This window comes from Barbatula barbatula (assembly GCF_947034865.1).
Source record: "Barbatula barbatula genome assembly, chromosome: 6".
In the NCBI taxonomy this organism is placed as follows: Eukaryota; Metazoa; Chordata; class Actinopteri; order Cypriniformes; family Nemacheilidae; genus Barbatula; species Barbatula barbatula.
In genome coordinates this window covers 3,719,317-3,742,177 of record NC_136765.1, presented here as the reverse complement: position 1 = coordinate 3,742,177, position 22,861 = coordinate 3,719,317, and the positions used below count along the sequence as shown (strand labels likewise).

At 40.0% G+C, this 22,861-nt stretch overlaps 1 protein-coding gene across 10 annotated transcripts in view; it reads left to right on the top strand.

Annotated features, from left to right (window-relative positions):
* Positions 1 to 22,861, top strand: part of numb (NUMB endocytic adaptor protein) — a 29,696-nt gene that overhangs the window by 4,911 nt on the left and 1,924 nt on the right. For 4 of the 10 annotated variants that reach the window (XM_079459197.1, XM_079459198.1, XM_079459200.1 and 1 more), the window contains exons 2-10: positions 11,715 to 11,854; positions 15,180 to 15,254; positions 18,168 to 18,200; positions 19,860 to 19,934; positions 21,435 to 21,575; positions 21,695 to 21,899; positions 21,988 to 22,284; positions 22,364 to 22,507; positions 22,629 to 22,781. In XM_079459197.1, coding sequence (XP_079315323.1) covers positions 11,729 to 11,854; positions 15,180 to 15,254; positions 18,168 to 18,200; positions 19,860 to 19,934; positions 21,435 to 21,575; positions 21,695 to 21,899; positions 21,988 to 22,284; positions 22,364 to 22,507; positions 22,629 to 22,781 — 1,249 coding nt within the window. In that variant the 5' untranslated portion in view covers positions 11,715 to 11,728. Of the gene's footprint in view, positions 1 to 11,290; positions 11,356 to 11,714; positions 11,855 to 15,179; positions 15,255 to 18,167; positions 18,201 to 19,859; positions 19,935 to 21,434; positions 21,576 to 21,694; positions 21,900 to 21,987; positions 22,285 to 22,363; positions 22,508 to 22,628; positions 22,782 to 22,861 lie in introns of all 10 variants that reach the window. The other 6 variants (XM_079459202.1, XM_079459203.1, XM_079459201.1 and 3 more) reach the window with 3 other exon arrangements.

The following is a 22,861-nucleotide window of genomic DNA, read 5'->3' as shown; positions in this document are numbered from 1 at the left end:
CTCAGAGAGTAGCCTCCCTCAGATAAGATAAAAGTAATGTGAGAAGAATGTGCATTCCTGTCCTGAGGAGGAGGGGTGGGCCTTTCCTCTGGCTTACATCAGTGTATGTGTGCCCTCACACATTAAGACTTTCTCTGAGGTTTCTGCCAGAATGTTTCTCTCCCATCTCTCATCTATCCAAATGGTACTGCTGTGAACTTCCCTCACAACCGGCCAGCGTTTACACTCACCGGACGGGTGACTTAACTTTAATTTACAACATCAATTTCCTAAAAACAAGAGTGCTGCAGGGCGTTCTACACATGTAACACTTGGTTTCTATATTATTCATTTTATTCCGTGGAAGAAAATGCTTTTGAATTCAAGCTATAAAATCTATAGCAATCATGAAATGGTAACGTATTACAATACGGTTTTAATTATTCACATTAGACATTAGCTGACTTTTTATTCCAGAAGCTGTGCATCAAAAATAGAAACGGGATTCACATCAAATGAATGTGCATCACATTGGTCATTTGCAGTGTATAAATGATATATTCAGTCCATCTATGTTTTGTTTGCACTATGGAGGGTTACAATCGATTGGCTTGGTGTCTTTAAGATTAATCCAAATGCTAAATATTGAGATCCCACACACCACAAATCGTAAGAGCAATTCAGTTTTGTTTTGTCTCAGTATTGCTCCTGGTGAAAACAGACTTTTTGATCTTTCTGATGACTTAACTCAAAAGCTCTCGCTGGGCTGGACCAGCTATGACCTGCTCTTGGTGAGGGATTAGTGATGTGCTTGAAGTCCTGACTGCCCCTGAGATGTAACTGAGACTGATTGGAGCTTCATTCTGATAGAGCTGCTATTTATGAGAGCCTATATCAAAGCACAGCCACAGTCTTTGTCAGTGGATCATTTTCCATTATTTAGATTTTTTGGCCTCATTGGATGCATGGAACCTTCATTTTTCTTCTCATGCAGTACAGTGCATTTTCTTGAGCGACAGACAAAGACTTCTTTCAGTTTGTTCAATTGAAGGTGCAGGTCTACAGGGAGAGAGATGGCCGTATTGGTTGTGTCGAGTGTCAGTCAGTCATTCAGAAGGAGAATGTTAAACACGACAGCGCCTCCTCGAGTGGCTGGACTGGTTGGGCAGGTTCTGATGAAATTCCCTGCACAGATTTGAGGTAAAGCTATGAGTCATGTAGGCTCCTGTTGCCTTTTTTTTCAATGTTGTCTTTCAGCGAGGAAGAGGTTTTTACACCCTAGAGCTTCTTTTATCTGATTTCATTTGTCCCTTTATACTACCTGAGCCCTTAGAGAATTGAATCAAGTGTTTACAAATAGCCTAAAACAATTAGATTACTTCTTACACAAAACTTGACTGTCCAAGCCTAGTCGATTCATCCTTGAGGCACATATATTCCCCAAAACAAAATTATTTAGCAATATGACATATTCTAGCAACATTCTAGCACATTTTCAGTGTGTCGTTGCACATTTAATGATTTTGCTTTCTCTGGGCTTGTTTTTACTATAGTTTTTATCGCTGATGCTGATATTGATGTAGTAATGTGGCCGAATTGTAGATCTAACACAAATGTTGTCATGGTAAGACTTGAACACAATGCATTGTATGCCCTCCACACATCATTTTTATTAAAGGTTGGCAGTTAAAGGGAAAGTTCACCCAAAAATAGTAGTAAAGTTAAAAAACTCATAAAAATATATTTCTAAATTGTACCGGAGTATATAACGCTTTACAATGTACTTCCATAAAGTAAAGATCCTTAAAAAATTGACTTGAGCGAAATACTACTACCTCTGTTTATTGCAGAAAACTGTCACTGTATAAAAGTATCCAATGCAGAGTGGAACAGACTCGCTCAATGCGTTTCTACTTTACAGTCATTCGCATTGCGGACGCTGAATGATGTGACGGATGTGAATGAGCTTTGCAAATTAAGTTAGACTTGTTAATTTAGCTGGATATCGTGGGCTGAAATTTTAGTTAACAAAAAAGGATAAAAAAGCTTTATTGGATTTAAAACCATTAAAAGGATGATGCGATCGCTTTACTCTCGCATATCTAATTTAAGTCTTTTTTATGATTAAAAAATATGATTTCAGGAAATCGTGAAGCCATTGTAAACATCACATGCGTGTCTTAATGGTAAAATTGTTACTATTTTGAATTCAACTATTCAGACAGACCATGGTGTTAATTTTCGAGTGGGTGCTCCTATATTTTTGTTGGTGTATTTGCCGGTGCTCCCAGTGAAATTGATGTGCTTAATATTACGTATGTAAGTTACCTTTGCATGCTATTCAGTCGTTAAAGAAGTCTAAACGTTGCAATTGTAAGAGGATTGTTTTCATTGTGTAGTTACAAGTTGTTTGCAAAATTTGCACAATCAAAAGGTTCTGTAATTTTACTGCAACTGTCAAGCATCCTGATTTCTTTACTTCATCATGAGTGCCACCTCTTTATAAACAGCATCGTTTTGTGGGCCTTTCAAACCTGTATAATGCTAGTGTGGAATTTTCTTAAAATATTGACAGTATAAAGGGACATTTTAAGTCAATCAACTGCAGTATTTCCTCTGAAAAAAAACCTACGATGTGCCGGTATAAATCTTTAACTTATGGTCATACCACCCAGCATGCAATTCTACTCTATAGGTACTCAAGATTAATATGAGACTGGCAGAAACTTTGTGTGTTAGGTCCGCTTTAACATTACAATTCTCTTCAAATTGTCCCGTAAAAATGTGTTTACCATAGTAGCAAAACTTAAAATGGTCATTTATTTTACATTTTTCTAAGTATGTTATTTTTGTTTTACAGAACAATCTTTCCTACTTTGGTAGTCAATGGTGTCCAAGAACTGTTTAGCAAACATTTTCCCAAATATCTTTCTCTGTTTCCATCAGAAAAATACATTTATAAAGATTTGGAACAACTTGAGGATGAGTAAATGAAGTTTTTGAGTGAACTGTCCCTTTAACCGTCATTAAAATAAATGAAGGCAAACAGCTGATTTGTAAAAAACAGGCTTAAATGTCTTTAAGAGAATTTTTTTTTTAGACCTTTTAGTGAAATATAACCCGGGCTCATTCTTTGTGAGATTCACCTGTGTGTAATCAGAAAACAATTTCTCTTTTCAATCGGGTGAATGGCTTATTGTAATATGAAAGGATTAGGTGGCTGGCTGGTTTCAGGGTGGGAGGCTGCTGGATGTGCCTGTGATTTTAGTCACAGGTTTCAGATGTTTGTTGCTGGACTGTCAGTCTGAATAAAACATGAGCTGAGGAGCTCTGGTATCAGCGGGACGTTCAGGAGCGCTACAGTTTACAAGACCTGCGTGATCACTCACTAAATTAATAATAACCTCTAAGACTTGAAACTAAAGGGCCACTGGCCTGGATTGTGATATTTGTTTTACAGCTCATAGCGGGCACAAAGAAGAGTTTGGTTCCAAAATTAGTTATCGCATGTTTTTAATTATGTTATCATGTTAGTTAGCTGTATTTTGTTGTTGTTATGGCTTAAATCAAAACAAACCAACTGCATTTTGATTGATATTAATTGGAATGCACAATAAAAAAAACATGAATTTCATTTTGAACAATCTCATTTTGCAACCAAACTCTTCGAATGTTAAATTGTGTCACTTTTCATCTACATAGTTAAGTGTCACGGTGTGATAGTGTATCACTGAGTATACATTTGATATCATCAGAAGTCCTCGAACAGTTCGAAATTATGTAATTGTGATGACTGCATGTAAAAATATATGTGGGACATTGCTTACGTAAGTAGTGTCGGTGTATTAGTCTGTACCACACAAGTTCATAAGCAGCCAGTTTGTCATGCAAAATCTCGGTTAAAGGTCATTTTTAGACACTTTGAAATGCATTTTGGGAGTGTGAATGGCACTTAGACATGTTCAGCTCGGCATCATATACAATCTTGACGGCTGCTGAAGCAGAGCCGTCATTTATCATTAGATATGTAAATGCGTGAATGTAGATCATCTTCTGGGATCTAAAAAAAAACATTCAGGCCTCAATACGTGATGGTGAAAAGCAGACTTTTGAGCACTTTCGTGCTCTAAAAGAGTGTGTCCGCTTTTTAAAGCATCAGAATGAGGAAACGTGGTCAGTTTGTCATTTAGCAGATGTCATTTTTATCTACGGTCACATCTCTAAAAAAACCAAGGTTATATTTTAGAGTCTTTCTGACAGTAACAGTCTGCCAATAGTGATATTGATGATTATTTCATTGTAATAAATTATTAATCTATTTGAAAAGATTTCCACCATATGTTTCCGCAATAACAGGTCATTCTGCAATGAATATTGAAGCACTGATACTTCCTGTCTTCAATTTCATATACTGATGATACTAGTAATTTAAATGTTAGGATAGTCCCTATTATCATGCATCTTCTATTCCATAGCTGTGCTGTAGCTTCACTTTTGCCTTCGGCTCATGGAATGGTGCTTGACATCAGTTATTTCTATCAGAGTGAATCTGTACACCAGTTTGTGCCAGGAGTGATTTCTGTTGCCTGCGAAGACTCGCTCTTCCAGGGCAGATAGCAGAAAGTCTGTACAAGACATCTGAGCATCCATTAGCGTCCTGAGATTGCTGCAGGCTCAGCTGTGCCTCACTCTGGTTCTCAGAGACATTGAGCATGATTGTAGATGGAATTCTTATGAAATAAACCATAATGATTTCTATTGGCCTCTCACACACTCTTTAAAGCGGCCCTGCAACGGTGTGTCATGCAGACTTGTTTACAATGTTAAACATGCTGTCTTCTCATGCTTAACATGGTCAACTTGTCAAAAAACGAGCTGGATGTATTACTTAGTCATTCTGTGCTCGATACACTCACCCAGTGTTCGTACAGGTTTAGGAAACTTTATTGGACAATTTTCCTGGAAAAGCATGCTTCACGCTTTTCAGACCGATGAGCTTTGTACAAAACCCTTGTGTTTCAGAGAGGCTGGGGAAAGAGGAGATGCAAATATTCACGGTATGTGGAAAATAAAGCATTTTTTAACCTTAAATTGTCTATACACATTGAATTACGTCTAAATAAGCGATAATATTTGTTTTAGCCGTGTCATATGACCCCTTTAATACAAATTGAGGCTCTTCTTTTGTTCAGTGGCAGAATATGTCATTGTTGATTATTCCGTTTCGTTGTGATTTATTTCTGACCTTCTGAAGATGTTTAACAGGAACTGTTGTCCTTTCTTACGATCGCAGATGCCTGAGCCAACTTCATATTATTTCCAGAGGAGTTATGTGTGTCCGTGTGAAGGTGTGCATGCCTGCCCTACACAGATAACACTGAACCCACGCAGGCCGATAAATATGCATCCACTTTCATTTACACATGCAAATGTTTGTGTGCTTCTCTTCTGAGCGTGTTTGTGGCTCATAAATGCTTTATCTGGTGGTAACATATAGTCATATGGTGGTACTGTGGACAGAGCTCAAGTAAAGAGACACAAGCTTTAGCATAGACAGGTTCACTATTATTAACAATGATTTTGAGTGTTATTTGCATCTAGGGCTGTCACGATTATGAAATTTGTCTCACGCAGGTATGGTGATTAATTAAATTGTCTATTTTAAGGCTTTGACAATATAACATCAAATAAAAATTTATCTATTCAATAAAGAAAAAACATCCATTAGAAATGTGAACATTTTGTAAATAACTAATAATATTAACAAAAAACTAAATATGAGGATGGTGACATCTTGGTGTGAAGATACAGCAAGTCTGTAAGCACAGTAAAAAAACAAATCGACGCAAAAATACAAAGCTGATATCACTGAAATGATGGAGAAATATCATATGAACGTAACAGTGAGTGCAGATCAAGGACGGGGAATGTCAAATGCTGCAGATACTGCAGATCACCCTTGTTTTCTAAGGTTTCACAATAATTGCGGTTATCTGAAATAATTTTTATTATGTCAAATAATTGCAATGAGACTAAAGTAAGTGCGCTCTGTTCCTGGATGTATTAATGTCGGCGTCTTCTGGCCATCTACAGTACATATGCGATACAGAACAGTTTTCTCTCTTTTCATCTGTTCTCCTGATCTTTAACACACCACACTCACAGGTGACTGCATACAGACGCACAATTTGTTAATATAAAGTGTCACTTGGTTTCTTTGAGTTGTCTGGATTTACTTGATCTCAGCCATTAGTGGAATTAACTCCGATTAAGACACGACAGCCCCCACTGAGACCCTCTCTCTCTCCCCCTCCCTTCTGGTTTCAACATTCAAATAGGTTTATTGGAATGTTAGAAATCTTCCCAAAGCATATACATTTAAAAAAAGATTAGGATTTAAACTTTTTTTTAAAGTTGTTTAAAGTATGTTATCGACATGCTTGAAGCTGACTGAAAACATAATAGCAATTCATTATTTCAATTCATTGTCAACATATTTGTAGTTAGATCAGGCTAGCTAGTATTTTTATAATTATGTATTATGTACGGAATTACCTTATTAAGAAACTACAGGAAAAAAAACTTGATCATGAAAATTAGTTGTTACAGTGGATTAAAAGAGATTTAACATTTTACTAACATTGTTTAATGTTTGGTTAAATTCACAGTACAGAAGGGAAGAAAAAAGTAAAAAGTTGCCTTTCGATGTAATTATTAAAATGTTTGATGAACACCCACGAAGTTCTGAAAGTGGGAGTTTTGAAGTGTGAGGTTCGATGACAAAACAGTATTTCACTATAGGCTGGCTCTTAAATCATACAGCCTATGTGAATTTCTTTAGGTCAGTAGACTAAATAGTTTATTTTGAGAACTTTGATTCCTGACCAGGCTGTAGGTTTGTCTCACCTTTACCTTGTATTGTCTGTGGTCTGGAATGTTATTATAAAAGTGAGAGACGTTCTGTCGGTTAAGACAGTGACTGAGTGGATTGTCAGTGGATTTGTGTGCATCTAAAAGCGGCTGTTTGTCAGGGCCAGAACAGAAGTGGAGCAGCTCTTACACAACATCCAGCATTCAGCCTGCCGTCCCCCCTCCCATCCGACCCCTTTTTCACTTCATGTTTATCTACTTCCTGTTACCCTGACTACATGTTCAGGAAACGGAATACCGTAGTATCACTGCATGCTGCGTTTTATAGAGTAAAGATTTTGTGATTTTTAAGGTCCTACTTTGGTTTATGGAGTGTCCAACAACATGTTTACATTCATACACGGTGTCTAATAATAAGCAGTTGTTATTACCTTAACACTCAAATGGATTTGTTCCCCTCCTTTCTATTAGCCTTCTCTGATCTGATTGGTCAGATGGTCTAGTCCGCTGTGATTGGTCTAACGCGTGCAGTGTCGCAACTGGAACGTAGGCGGGCATTACACGGAGTGACGCAAATCTTACCTGGAACTGAAATTCGAACACAACAGATGACTTATTGAACTATATTGAACTGCTTTTATTAAGAACAATTAAAAAATTACTGCATTACTTTAGAAAAGCGGACATTTTTGAGTATTGTCCTGTCACTAGAAGATACGATCCATAGTTGTGGCTTATTTCCTTTTTAGTAATTTACTGTTTCTATTTCCCAGTTTTATAGTACACCATAATAAATGGTGGTGCTTAAAGGTTTTTTTGTCAGCAATGCTAGAGAATAAACAATTTGGGTTTTCCCCAAAAAAACGTGTCTTTTTTACATTGTATCTGTTGAACTTTTGTCACTACAACAAACCTTTTGTGCGACAGAAAGATTTTAAAGGACTTTTAGGATGCTTTATATTTAATATTTATTTTAACATATGTTCCATGTCATTGTCTCTGACTCTTGCTTGCTCTGTCTTACTTTCTAAAAGGTCTTAGTCTATCTCCCCGCCAGGTTCCCTTTGCAGGTTTAGCTTTAGTTTCTTAATGTTTAACATACTGAATGCGAAAATCACATGCCTTTTTCTTTCCATCAACGATACTCGCAAAAAACATACATTTATATTTTATGACTAATACTGTTAAAGGGGGAAATATACAAACCAAGTTCCAGTCGTAGTCACCCATCAACGCTTCATCCAACCTTCCCTGTGCTACAGAAATGTCTAGAATTTTCTGGCAGTGATTATTGGGAAAAAAAATTAATATGTGAAATCTGTTACAGTTTTTGTTTATTTGTAATATACCGATATATCGTAATTGATGATATAAGCTCAAAATTGACTAAATATACATTAAAACATTGATACTACATTAAAATACATACACTCACCTAAAGGATTATTAGGAACACCATACTAATACTGTGTTTGACCCCCTTTCGCCTTCAGAACTGCCTTAATTCTACGTGGCATTGATTCAACAAGGTGCTGAAAGCATTCTTTAGAAATGTTGGCCCATATTGATAGGATAGCATCTTGCAGTTGATGGAGATTTGTGGGATGCACATCCAGGGCACGAAGCTCCCGTTCCACCACATCCCAAAGATGCTCTATTGGGTTAAGATCTGGTGACTGTGGGGGCCATTTTAGTACAGTGAACTCATTGTCATGTTCAAGAAACCAATTTGAAATGATTCGAGCTTTGTGACATGGTGCATTATCCTGCTGGAAGTAGCCATCAGAGGATGGGTACATGGTGGTCATAACGGGATGGACATGGTCAGAAACAATGCTCAGGTAGCCCGTGGCATTTAAACGATGCCCAATTGGTGCCAAGTGTGCCAAGAAAACAACATCCCCCACACCATTACACCACCACCACCACCAGCCTGCACAGTGGTAACAAGGCATGATGGATCCATGTTCTCATTCTGTTTACGCCAAATTCTGACTCTACCATCTGAATGTCTCAATAGAAATCGAGACTCATCAGACCAGGAAACATTTTTCAGTCCAATTTTGGTGAGCTCGTGCAAATTGTTGCCTCTTATCCTATTTGTAGTGGAGATGAGTGATACCCGGTGGGGTCTTCTGCTGTTGTATCCCATCCGCCTCAAGGTTGTGCGTGTTGTGGCTTCACAAATGCTTTGCTGCGTACCTCGGTTGTAACGAGTGGATATTTCAGTCAAAGTTGCTCTTCTATCAGCTTGAATCAGTCGGCCCATTCTCCTCTGACCTCTAGCATCAACAAAGCATTGTCCCCCACAGGACTGCCGCATACTGGATGTTTTTCCCCTTTTCACACCATTCTTTGTAAACCCTAGAAATGGTTGTGCGTCGAAATCCCAGTAACTGAGCAGATTGTGAAACACTCAGACCGGCCGTCTGGCACCAATAAACATACCACGCTCAAAATAGCTTAAATCACCTTTCTTTCCCATTCTGACATTCAGTTTGGAGTTCAGGAGATTGTCTTGACCAGGACCACACCCCTAAATGCATTGAAGCAACTGCCATGTGATTGGTTGATTAGATAATTGCATTAATGAGAAATTGAACAGGTGTTCCTAATAATTATTTAGGTGAGTGTATAACCCCAATAATTAGCACCACAGAATTGTACAAGAACAGAGGCAAAAGGAAAAGTCAAAAGGAGAGGTCTAAGCAAAAGATATTGTTGTATTTGGTCACAAGTAAATGACATCCGGCATGTTTCTCAGACTGTCAATGAATTTCAGTTTTTCTGCTCTGGCTGATAAAACATAGAAAGCTAGATACAACTATCCAGCAATTTGGCGGCAGTTTAGCAAGTTAATGTGTGAAAGTGTCTGGTGCTTAAAGTGCACCTAATCCCCCTCACATGACTCCCATTCCTACCCACTCACTCACTGGTGCCAGCAGTCTCACTCTCCCACACCAACAGGAAGAGAGACAGGCAACGGTTGTTCTTCAGTAACCGGTAAAGACAGAAGAGAAGACACTGCGGCTCACATGATGTATATTAATAACATTATGATGACCTCCAGTGCTAAAATAAAAGTTTGAAACCGTGTGGGCGGGGCATGATAGAGAATGATGTCACAGAACTCAGGAGATGAGATGTGACCTGGAGTCCTTTAATCTTCTGCGATGCTCCAACCATCTGACCTGAATGCAGTCAGTCTCAGTGCTGTTTTCTTCTCTCATCCTCTGACACTAGATTAACTCATTGGCAACAGTTCAGTCTTTTGATCTCTCTCTTTCATTCCCATACCTAATACACAACACTCAATCAGTAAATATTCCTTGATTTTGAAGGTCCTATTTTGGTTTAAGAAGTGTCAAACAACAAGTTTACGTACATACACAGCAGTTTTACTTCCTTCATTCTTGACTTCGTCTCAAATTATTTGTTGGCAAATCATCTGTCTAATCCCCTCCTTTCCGCAAGCCTACTCTGATCTGATTGGTCAGATGGTCTAGTCTGGTGTGATTGGTCTACCGCGAATGAGGCTCACAAGCTACAGTGTTTAAGGGACAATAGTGACGTTTTCGTGGGCAGTCCTAGCAAAACGTAGGTTGGGACTGTATGTAGTGATGTAAATCCGCGGCGGTTTGTGAATCGTACCAGGTCACGATTTGTTTGCGTGATTCAGTCAACTCCTTTTTTTCCAAGCCAATAACTTTTTTATTGATTCGCTTTCAGCTTTACAACTTGGCAGACCGCTTTCAATCACACGGCAACATTACACACTCCATGAAATGTAATTTACACGATCTCATAATATGTACTCTTTAACATTTTCCTCCGTTACTCGCACTAAAAGATTTTAGAACAAACCAAAGTCCACTCACTGTTAAAAGAACAGAAAAATGCCTTTTCTCATCTTCTGTATTGATTTATCTATACGCTTTTGGGTCACAAGGCCGCTGCTCTTGGGATGTCAGGGTTTGGCTGGTGAGCATGGCCTGTTTTTTCAACTGCTATGTTATTGCAGTTTGAACACTTAAGTCGTTTTTGCTGTTCTTTTCTATAAGTACAGATTGCAGACCGACTAAACGAGAAATGTACTCTGGTAAATACACAGCCTGTGTCCATCAGATGTTTGTTTCACTCTCTTTGGGAATGTCTGCGTGTATTAAATGTGTTACACAAACAAGCTGGGCCTGGCACAGGTTTTAATGCTAATGTTGTATTGTGTTTTCCTCCTTTCAAGACACGCAGTTTCACACCGGCTGTGAGTGTGCTGACTCATTCAAATGAGCTTCACGTTATGCTGTTGAAATCTGAGCTGATGTCGGGTTGAAAGGAAAACACTGACGGAAGCGTCAGCCTCTCGCTCTCAGTTTCTCTCTTTGGAGAATGTTCTTCCTTTGGTGAAACCTCTGTGTGTGTGTGTGTGTGTGTGGCTCTGCAGGTGAATGCTGACAAAGACGCTCTGATGTGACTCACCGCTGCATGACATCAGGTGTCTGACTGACTGTGCGTGTCTCTACTTTATAGCACAGCAATTTAGGAATAATATTTAGGAATAATAATCAAATTTGTGAGTGTTTGAAATGTGATTTGTTTTTAGATGTTTTTTGAAAGCCCTACAACGTTGTTGTGAAGGCTCGCAAAATACACATGAAACAATGCAGTTACAATAGAACTTATTTTGAGATTGATAGCTTTATCTGAACGAGTAAAAAGCAGTTTGTGTGCATATGTGTATGTGTCTTCATTAAGTGGTAAACACCGCTTGACTCTTGTTTATTTTTGTCTGTTATTCGGAGCGATATATTATGTGTCAAACGTTGTCAAATATAAACCCGTCCATCTCTCCGTCTGTCTGTGTGCAGGAGGAATCAAAGCGATGAATAAGCTACGGCAGAGTTTTCGCCGGAAGAAAGACGTGTACGTGCCGGAGTCCAGCCGGCCGCACCAGTGGCAGACGGATGAGGAGGCTGTGCGCGGGGGCAAGTGCAGCTTTGCCGTCAAGGTAATGAACTCAAACCTGCAGCTCTACGTCATTTTCAGAAGCTTTGAGGGATTTGTTTTCTTTTCGGAGCGATCCGTCTGCAGCTACTGTGTTAAGTTTGACCATTTGTCTCTTAACACTCAGCTCGTCTGGCTAGAATTTCATAAACACAATGTTTTTTCGTCATTTTTTATGTAGTTATCGTTCTTGGTGTGAACATGTCTTTATTGTGTGTTTTCCATATCCCCCTCATCCTCCGAGTTCCTCTTTGTCCACCTGGAGATCATAAATACACCCCATACAGCTTGTGTGTGCGCTCAGCAGCGAGTCCGTGTGTATTTCATGGTTCTTTTGTGAAGTTGAGGTGCTGGTGAGGAGTGTGACAGCCAGTGAATTTGGTGGGTTTGGTGCATAAAAGCTGTGTGAGGACAAACAACAAACCTTCTCTTCTTGAGGCCTGGGAACTAAGATCAAATTCTTATTCAAAGCTTGTTTAAAAAGCTCTTTACTGTCTCAATGTGCACTAGGCATGTACACTAATGCTGTGTTCACACCAAACGCGAGCAATCGCATTCCACTTTATTACTCGCGGAAAAGTTAGTTTTTTTCGCGTGAGTGACGCGAAAACTCTTTGCGCCAATTCATAGCCCGAGTTGAAAATTTTCATCTTGCACGGAAAAACGTGTTTTTGCGTCTATGCACGTATCTGCATTGACTTTGTATGCAAGTTACTGCCAGCAAACTCTTAATTCGCATTTGGTGTGAACACAGTATAAGACTTGAGTTTAGTTTTGGAATTCACTAGTCTGAAAGAAACTCCCACAAGTCTATATGCTGCATTAAGTGGTCCCCCCAAATTAAAACGTATTCTTGAACTTAGAATTTTTATTAAATCAAAAACATATTCAGTGATACAATGCTGGAACATCAATACTTTTGGTTTGTGGTCAAATTTTTGTTATGTTTGATTACTTGAAATCTAAGATAAACTTCTATATTTCATAAAATGACACAAATCTGTGCCCCCCCGGATCCATCTTGGGACCCCAGTTTGAGAACCACTGATATATACAACTGGATTTTTGTTAACTATCAATCGTAACTTTGTCCTGTTCATACAACAGCTTACAGGAGTGACACCCATCTTGTCTGTACATGATAGAATAACCAAAGTCAAGCCAGTTTGTATGAAAAACAGTTTTATCGGGCAGAGTAAATATCAGCGATAGCAACTTCCACCGGAACGGAAAGTCTTATCGCGATCCTCAGAACATTATTTAATAAACCAGACTAATTGAGGTTTGAGTTCATCTGTCAGATCTGAATCATTTGGTTCATATAAAGGTTAAGCTATAGGCTAAAGACACACTTGGGTACATGTTGGCAGTTCAGAGCCACCGTATTCAGCCGACTGCTAAAAATGACTGAATAACGTTGCCCATTTCTCTGCTAAATTATAACTCCGTTTCTTTCTCCAGAGAACGGAAAACTGCTGCTCTCGTGGTTATAGACAGATGGTTTTCTCATATATGCTCAATAACTGGTTCATATCCAGGTTATAAACCCATCGGAAGAAGAGTAGACCTTCAAACCTCATGCGCCCTCTCTACGGAAGAACGTCTGATTCTAAAAAGGGCATTGATTTCATTAAGACAATATTCTGAACAAAACTCCTTCCAAGCTTCTAACTCTAAACTATTGCATGATCTCATTGAACAGTCACTTTAATAGAAATTCTCAGTGGCTCTGGAGGTTTTTTGCGGCACGGGCAGCGATTTGCGAGGTTAAACGTAATACGATGAATAGAGGATGGTAATAAGGTGAATTAAAACGGATGAAAATGAGGAGTGTAGGGACAAAAAACTAGTCTAGTATTCAGCCGTACATTACAATGCTAAACACCGCTGTTAAATGAGTGCTGAATAATTTTGATATCATATGTGTAATAGGAATGTCGAAAGATTAATTGTGATAATTTGCATCCAGAATAAAAACAAATATCTACATTCTGTATTTATTTTAAATATAAATAAGTACATTAAAATATTTCCTAAATAAGTTTATAAATACAAATTCATCTGCACATGTATTATATAAACAATAACCGTTGATTAATCGTGATTAATTGTTTGACAGCCCTAAAGTGTCGTTTTTTTATTGACAACCCTAATTTAGGACATAAATTAAAAATGAAATGAAAATAACTGACTTTAAAAACTTTTAAAATTTTCAGTGACTTTTGTTGTTGTACACACAACTTGAGATAAGAATAAAATGAACAGAAAAAGTTAAAAATGTAAAACATGAGACATGTTACTCTGATGACAGTTTATGACATAGCCGACAAGAACGTGCATGTTTAAATCTGAGCAAATCTTAATTAGGCAACAACAAAAGTGGTCCTCCAAGTGTAGAATAAAACATTCATTAAAACCAAAATACAATAACGTTTACAGTACGTTTTTGAGACGTTTTGCTTAAAAAAAGTTCACTCAGAATTATCTCTTAATTATTGTATCGAGAACAACATTTCAGTAAATAATCTGAAAAGCAGGAGTACATATGACACGTTACACAGCCCGGCTCATATGGGCCGCTGCACACGTCACACTCTGACAATGGCTCAGGAGGACTGAGTTCAGTATGTTTTACTAAAGGAAAGGGAAGGACTTCCTCTCAGCACAATAGCTGTCGTCTCCTGGCCTGACCTCCGCGCTCCCATGTGGCTTCGGGGCGAGACACGCTAATGTCTTCTGTAAGAGATGAGTTTTGGGGAGGGGCGATGCTGTTTCTCCACACTGAATGTCAGTGGCCACTAGTCCAACGGTAGCTGATAGGACTGGGTGACTACTTCCGTTTGAACAGGAAACAGTGAATCTCAACACTCTAACTGTGTGTTCACATAGAGCACGAATGAGGCGTCAAAAACGCGCTATTCGCGAGTAGTTGGACGCTTGAACATTTTGTGTCATTCGCGTCATTCGCGTCATTCGCGCTATTCGCGTCATTCGCGTAATTCGCGCGTGAAATTCGCGTCATTCGCGCTATTCGCGCCATTCGCTCGTGAAATTCACTTCATAGGAGGGGCTACTACTACTAGAGCAGGCTCCTGATTGGTTAACGCGACGCGAATTTCCGCCAAAGTTCAGATTTTTCAACTCGCGCAATTCGCGTCATTCGCGCCGCCTCATTCGCGCTATTCGCGCCGCAAGCGCGTCTAACGCGTCTTTACATTGACTTAACATGTAAATCACTCGCGCTTGACGCCTCATTCGCGCTCGGTGTGAACACACAGTAACGGTATCGAAAACTAAACACCTATGTGTCTTTCTCTGTCTCTCTGCAGTATCTGGGGCACGTGGAGGTGGAGGAGTCTCGTGGCATGCACATCTGCGAAGAAGCCGTCAAGAGACTGAAGACGGTAGGTGTCACCCTTCTGACTTCCTTCTTCTGTTCTGATGTCACATCTCCTGTTCACGCTCTGCACACAGCGTGGAGTGGACAGCGAGAGATCTATTTAAAGTATGCCTGTCTTCTCCTGCTGTTCTTTTCTCCTTCCGGTAATCATGCTCGGGTTCTCGTGTGTTAGTTAAGCTCGTGAATGGCCATTAAATCGCTTTATTGACGTTAAACTGACTGGATAAAATACAAAAATTGACTTTAGTTCTCCCAAGAATTTGTAACAAGTTCTAAGACGAGGACCCAATCTACACCTCTTCAATCGACCAATCCCAGCACATAAGCACCCGGGCAGGCGTAAGTTTCCTGTCTCGGGGGGTCAGGGGGAAGACATTCCAGTCTTCAGGGAAAAGGAAATCTACTGCGATGTCCATATTCCACATTGACAGGGCCTCCGCCCGAGTTCTTTTCTGAGCTTCGGTGAGCTGCTTCAGGGCATCAGGATGATGGTGACTTTAAGGCGTCCGCTGCCGTTTAATTAAGGATGTGGCTGTAGGCACACTCATGATTTAACCACAGACTCGGTCAAACACAAGAACACACATTTTCTCACTGTAGAAAGTTCCCCCCAAAGACAGACTTGTAGTTTACACATGCCAGATGCATAAAATCTCATGGTCCTGTAACTACTCTCTAAAATCTTATTATGTCCAGGACTGATTGTATTAATATCTCTGTAAACCCGAGCACATAATGAACTGGCTTTAGGATGAGAAGTGACATGACTCTGGGTATGTGTCACGATGGGAGCGATCTTTGGCCGCTGTAATAAGATTTCCTCTCGCCCGTGTGCAGGAAGTCCAAGCGTGTCTGCAGAAGTTCATCTTTATTGATGTCATACGCTTGTGTTTGTTGTTCATCATTAGTTTGCTAGCTGCACGTAACGTCCTCCGAGTGTCGCATTGAACCACAATGACAAGATGTGGCTCAGCGGCAAGAGCATTGCGTTAACCACTCAAGGTTGTGGGTTCGATCCCAGGGGATTCCACAGTTGGCGTCTGCCAAATGCATAAATGTAAATGTAATACCCAGAATCCCAGTTTTGAGCTGTAGTGAGCTGCTTGCTATCCAAATGGCAGACTGATTTGAAATATTCTATATGAGAAGGATTGTTGTTTTGAAAAACAGACAGGATTGATATTTAAGGGTCATACAGACATGTGATGTCATGATGGATTGTCTCATGAATATTAATTAGGTTATGTGCATATCCTTTAGAATATATACAGTATGTGTTACTATAGCATGTTTAAAAGCAATAAAAATCACAAGAACAGTAAGCATAAATTAATAAAACTAGTTCCTCTAAATAAGAAAAAAAATAATTTAAGCAAATACAATAAAACATTAAATTCTCAGCTCAATTACCCCATATTTCTTTTTCCTCTTTCACTTCCTGTATTTGTGTCTGTGTGCCGTCTCACTTCCGGTTCTCTTCCTCCTGCTCCGTTCTTGAAGTGTCAGTGGCGTTTTTTTATCCCAACCGCTCATCTCACTGTTTGCATATGTGCTGATGTAAATGCATTATGATGTTCTCTTCTTTTAAGCAGGTTTGTTCACACAATGCATTAAGAGCGTCTCAGTCAACTCTGACCCCTAAACCTTTGTTTCTAACCCAATGAGCGCGGCCGAATACTTACACATGTGGGCACGTTACAGTCATGCTAACCTCTAACTTCTTTCGGTGAAACTCAAAACAGCCTTAACTGACAATGTGGGTTCAGTGTCTGACGTTATGACGCTGGACCATGATTTCATGAACTGAGAGCAGAACTTTGGTTTGCACGCTGTAGATGAGGGGAAATTTACTTTTTGGTTTATGTTACTACGGCCACATCCACACTGCATAACTCCCCACACGTCATTCTATATGTGTATGGAATACAGGAGTCACCTACCCACCTGTCAAGATGGTTGCCATGGCAATGACCACAGCAACCTTTGGCATCTCGAGATGTTTCCACAATGCAGCCAATTCCCGATTGATAAAATAATGAAATCTCAGGTGTGGCACTTTGAAGAGAAGTGATAACTGCACATGTGCAGTGTGAATGTGGCCTAGATGTATCCGAAACCTTCACACACACCCTCTGTCAGCTGCTGGATGTGTGTGGGGGCTTCACGTGAGCTTTCTCTCATGACTCACTTTAGGAAGTCATGTGATGTCGTCAGAACCAACGCTAACCAACCCCTGCTTTCATCACTAACACATGATGACATTAAGCGGTTCTTCTCAATGCTGCTACTGTGACCCACAGCACTGCACATACATCTGATTCAGACCATTAGAAGAGATCCATGAAAGACTGAAAATGTGTAGTGCTATGAGTCCACAGGACTGGAATCGAGAACCACTGGTTTAAAGAGACAGTTCAACCACAAATTAAAGTTCTTCCATTATTTTACGCTCATTGTTCTTCCAAACTTGTTTACTTTGTTGTGCAACTTTGCTGATTTTCAACCTGTTTTACTATATACCATTGACACAATACAAAGCGAGTTGAAAATCTGTGAAGTTAAGCTTGATTAAGGGCGTAATGATGGCGGAATGTTTTTGGTGAACTGTTCCTTTAAGAATACAGTATAAATTAAACTCACATAGTGGAGTAATACCACTAGAACATTCACAGCACACACACACAATGACACAACAACAAAAAACTGCACATGTGGTGAGTCTAATGTCTGATTGGTGAGCTAGAGTTTTGATTTCCCCCCATACCCCCCCCCCCCCCCATCACTTTTAACCATTGAAACCCCTGAGACCAGAGAACACCCTGACACGCACTCACAGGACATTGTGTCTGAGTTCATTTGTAACATTCTCCTGCGTTTTCCTCCCATCCCATACCCCCATACCAACCCTCCATTCCAGGACAGAAAGTTCTTCAAAGGCTTCTTTGCAAAAGTAAGTTCTGCTGCGTGCTTGTATGTGTGCAAAGTCCACAACATACTCAGAGCAAGTACGTGAATGTAAATGCTTCCGGCTATGCGAGCTCGATTTCCAAATGTGTCGCACAAAATTCCAAATAGTTTGCGAGAATGCGTTCTCAGCGTCACCTCTAGAGGCGCTGTAGTAGAATTAATGCAATTCTGTTAGCATTCACACCAACAGTCAATAAAGTTATGTTTATTCTAAGCTTACGTTGCGATTTCACATTATAACTGCGTAAGCACGTGATCATTCAACATTATAATTATCTGTTCATATCAAAAGAGCACCGTTCCATAAATTATTTCCGGGTTCAAGTGGGAATTATCGAATTTCCGAGAGCATGTGAAGGAACCATTAGGCTCAAAACAAAAAACATATGGATTTTACAGCAAAAAGTTTTATTTGACTGATTTTGTAACTTCAGCAACACACTTTGATTTAAAAATGTAGTATGCAGCATTAAGAATTACAAATACAATATATTTATTATCACCATACCTTCACCACAATATAATTTACATTTTGTGGTAGCCCACTTAAAAATACTGTAGTACACACTATTTAAACTGTACTAAACTGTAGTGTAATATATTGTCTGTACTAAATTCTGTAAAAAAATATTTTTTTAAGTAATATTTTAATAAAGTACAGTAGAATTACTATAGTATACTGTAGTATTGTATATATGTACTTTAGATAGGTTCAAAATACTAAAGTATTGATATTTTATTAGTTTACTATAGTAGTTACTAAAGCAGGAGTAGGTCAAAACACCTTCAAAATTTGCCCCATTGACTTTCCATAGTAGGTATTATCAATAATGAATTAATAAATTATTAATAATAAACGTTGGCAAATTTGGTAGTGAACTAATACTTAAATGTCTGTTACTTCCAAGACAAAAATCTGGGAACTTTGTGAAGCTATGTGACGTAAAACCTACCCAACTCTCTACTTAAATATCCAGTTAAAATAAAACAACAAGTCGACGCTGAATAGAAAACTCTTAAGGGCTTTGTAATGTCACATTCGTTTAAAGGTGACTCATATGTATGTAAAGGGATGCACGCCTGCAGTTTTTGTTTACGTACTTGCGTACAGTATGTTTGTGGCCTAAACGTGTGTGAGTGTGTGCGCTTCACACTAATAGTAGTTTGCTGTAAAAACACTCCTGGAGTGATAGGAAAGTAAGTGCCAAGGGACAAGGTTACAATCTATATTTTGCCTTTGTTCACTTAAACAAGATATGCGTGTGTGTGTGCGCGCGTGTGTGTGTGTGTCTGCGCGCGCGTGTGTGTGTGTGTGTGCGCGCGTGTGTGTGTGCGTGTGTGTGCATGTGAACTGATTATACACACAGGTAAGTGTTATGACACTATTAGAAAGTGTGTGTTTGAGTGTTTCACTTGTCCCCTTCTCTTGTCTACGGGTGCGTCACTATACAATACAACACGTCGACATGTCTGTACCCCTGCTGGAACATTCTGAAAACGTTATTTGACTTCTCTTTTTCAGGTGTTGTTTGTAGATGAAAAACATTATAAAAAGCAGGAGGGTGAAGGGTCTCAGGAGGAAAAAGTCAGTTCTTCCTCAATTTCTCACTGACTGCATGTCTCTTTATTTCTCTCTGCACAGTCGGGTAAGAAGGCCGTGCGAGCGGTGCTGTGGGTGTCTGCGGATGGTCTGAGGGTTGTGGATGACAAGACGAAGGTACAGTAAAGTCGTGTTCACACTTTTTTAAGCTGCTAGCGTCTGTTTTACATTATAATCCTAAGGAGTAAACCGTGTTTTCAAAAAACTCCTGAGCGTTTTTAAACACCAGCGTCTTTTTCTGCAGCTCAGAGCGTTTTTTGAGGTAGCGTTTTTTTTACTGAAAAGCACCATTGTCAACTTTATCTTATCAAAAAAGTCAAGTGCGACACGGCCCAAGACTCCAATCTGATTTCTGATCATTGTCATTGTGTTTTCCAATTCTTAATAGAATCAAGTTCCTTGTATTAAACAATGAAAAAATTAAAACTAGTGATTTACTGCTGTTGGGTTCATCTTACTGAATGGGTCAAGAACAGGCCTCCGTGATATTTTGCCCCCCAAAATCATAAAAAGAAATTTTTTAAATCATGAAATGCCTGGATTGCATGTATTGTCTAACGCCTCGGTCACACTTGACTTTTCCCTCTATTAAGTTCCATTTATACGCATGCGACAGACCGGAAACGCAAGCCCATCTAACGATATTTTGCAGAGTAGCAAAGTTCAAGTTTGGTGAACTCTGACCTGCAAATCGTGTCAATTGAGTGTGTGAGACCAATTGAAGATCAAAACGTCACAGCGTGACCTCTCGGTAAAGATATATGAAAATGGAGGAATTGTGGCCGCCCATTTTCATACCACCGTCCGAACGATCTTCACATGCCCAAAATCAAGTCTGACCACGGCTTAACATTAATGAGAATTATCATAGAGAATAATTTGAATTACAAACAGAGAATAATTTGAATTATCATCAGTTATGACAGTTTGGGGGAAACGTCTGATTATAATACAATTTATATTTATTCGAAATTATAATTGTCTTAAAATTGGCTTAATAGGCACACACATATCATGTAAGGTCAAGAGTAGGAGAGTGAAGCTGGATATGAATGCGCAATATTCATGTTCAGTTCTTTCTGCCTCCTGCTGGTGAGAGTCTGTAACTGCACACCAGCTCCTTTTGGAGTTTGACAACCAGTGTCTGAAATGAACATACACAAGTTGACTTCTATAAATACTTGATAATTCTTTGAACTTGGTTTTATTAAAAGCTTATGATCGTCCCTGTGATGACATCATTTAATAAATTTTGACAAACAATGAAGCATCATTCTGTGGCTCAATGTGAGGAGTTTCCACACCTGTAGACCTAGAAACACTTCTGATGGTAAGATTTCCACAAAGTTTGGGCTGTCTGAAAACCCTGTTTTTGATCGGCCCGATTCGTACAGTTTGACCCCAGAGTGTTACATCCAAATCGAGGTTGCCACTATTTCTGCTTTAAAGGCAGTTGTTTTTCAGAAGTGTTTACTTTGGACTTTGTGTGACCCTGGTTTACGCGATTCTAGTGACAAACACTGTAATACCCAAAGCATTTAAACATTCTTGACGGCACACAAATTGATTTAACGAAATAATGTCAAAGCAGAGACATGTTGCCTGCTTTGTTCTCAGGACCTCATTCTGGATCAGACAATAGAGAAGGTATCATTCTGTGCCCCGGACCGGAACTTTGAACATGCCTTCTCCTACATCTGCAGAGACGGTACCACTCGCCGATGGATCTGCCACTGCTTCATGGCCGTCAAAGACTCGGTCAGAACTCTTATATATAGTGAAATGTACTGTGTTGAGTTGGCTTTAGATGTTTGAATTGGATTAAGAGTTTTTGCAGTGTGATGTGTGGACTGATGTGGTCTGATGATGTGTTTTAGGGAGAGCGTCTCAGCCACGCTGTGGGCTGCGCGTTCGCCGCATGTTTGGAACGGAAACAAAAGAGGGAGAAGGAGTGCGGAGTCACGGCCACCTTTGACGCCAACCGTACCACTTTCACACGGGAGGGCTCCTTCCGCGTTACCACGGCAACAGAGCAGGCTGAGCGAGAGGAGGTCATGCGACAACTACAAGATGTCAAGAAAGGTGTGTGAGAGAAGCACTGTTCATTTTCGTATTTCACATGCGAGAAGGTGTTTTTTTTTCTCTGTGTGAACACATTTTCTCTCTTCAGACTCAGACAGCATGTTGGGCAACTCTGGCAGTGTGACGAATCCAGCGGTCACCCTCGTCGGACCCAACGGCTCATCCTCCTCCCCTCCTCTGCCTATGAACAACCCTAAGGAAGCCAATCCTCACGCAATACCCCGGCGGCATGCCCCCGTGGAAGCGCTGGCTCGCCAGGGCTCATTCCGGGGTTTCCCGGCGCTCGGTCATAAAACATCGCCCTTCAAACGACAAATGTCACTGCGCATGAATGAGCTGCCCTCCACCATGCAGCGCAAGTCTGACTTTCCCATCAAAAACACTGGTGAGCTGTTCCTCTGTGTTACCTTGAACTTTGTCGGTGTGTGTTTTCTTCAGTGAAGTAAATGTTGTTTGTTTGTCAGTGGTGGAGGTGGAGGGGGAAGGCGACAGCATCAGCTCTTTGTGCACACAGATCACATCCACCTTCAGTGGACCCCCGGAAGATCCTTTCTTATCGGCACCCATGACCAAACCTGCCTCCTCACCACAGTCGCCCTCTGCTCCAGGTCAGCTGCACTCTTTTACACCAAAACAAATTTTTAGCAGTTAAATGGGTCAGTGTTTACTTTATTTAAATAACCTACTATACTCTGTGTCTCTATTCACACATGCTGTCTGATGTTCTAGTGAATGGCACAGCTCTTCCCTTTCCTCCTTCGTTGCCACCCAGCCTCAATGTAACTGCTGCAAACTCTCCTATCCTACCGCCTCCGCTGCCAGTCCGAGACACTAACCCTTGGGCCAAGACCCCAACCACAGCCACTACGACAGCAAATACAGGTAAAAGCTTAAACCTTCCTGTTGAGCATGCTATGAAAGGACCTGTAAACTGAAATCTGAAGTAATCTTCTTAATGTGTC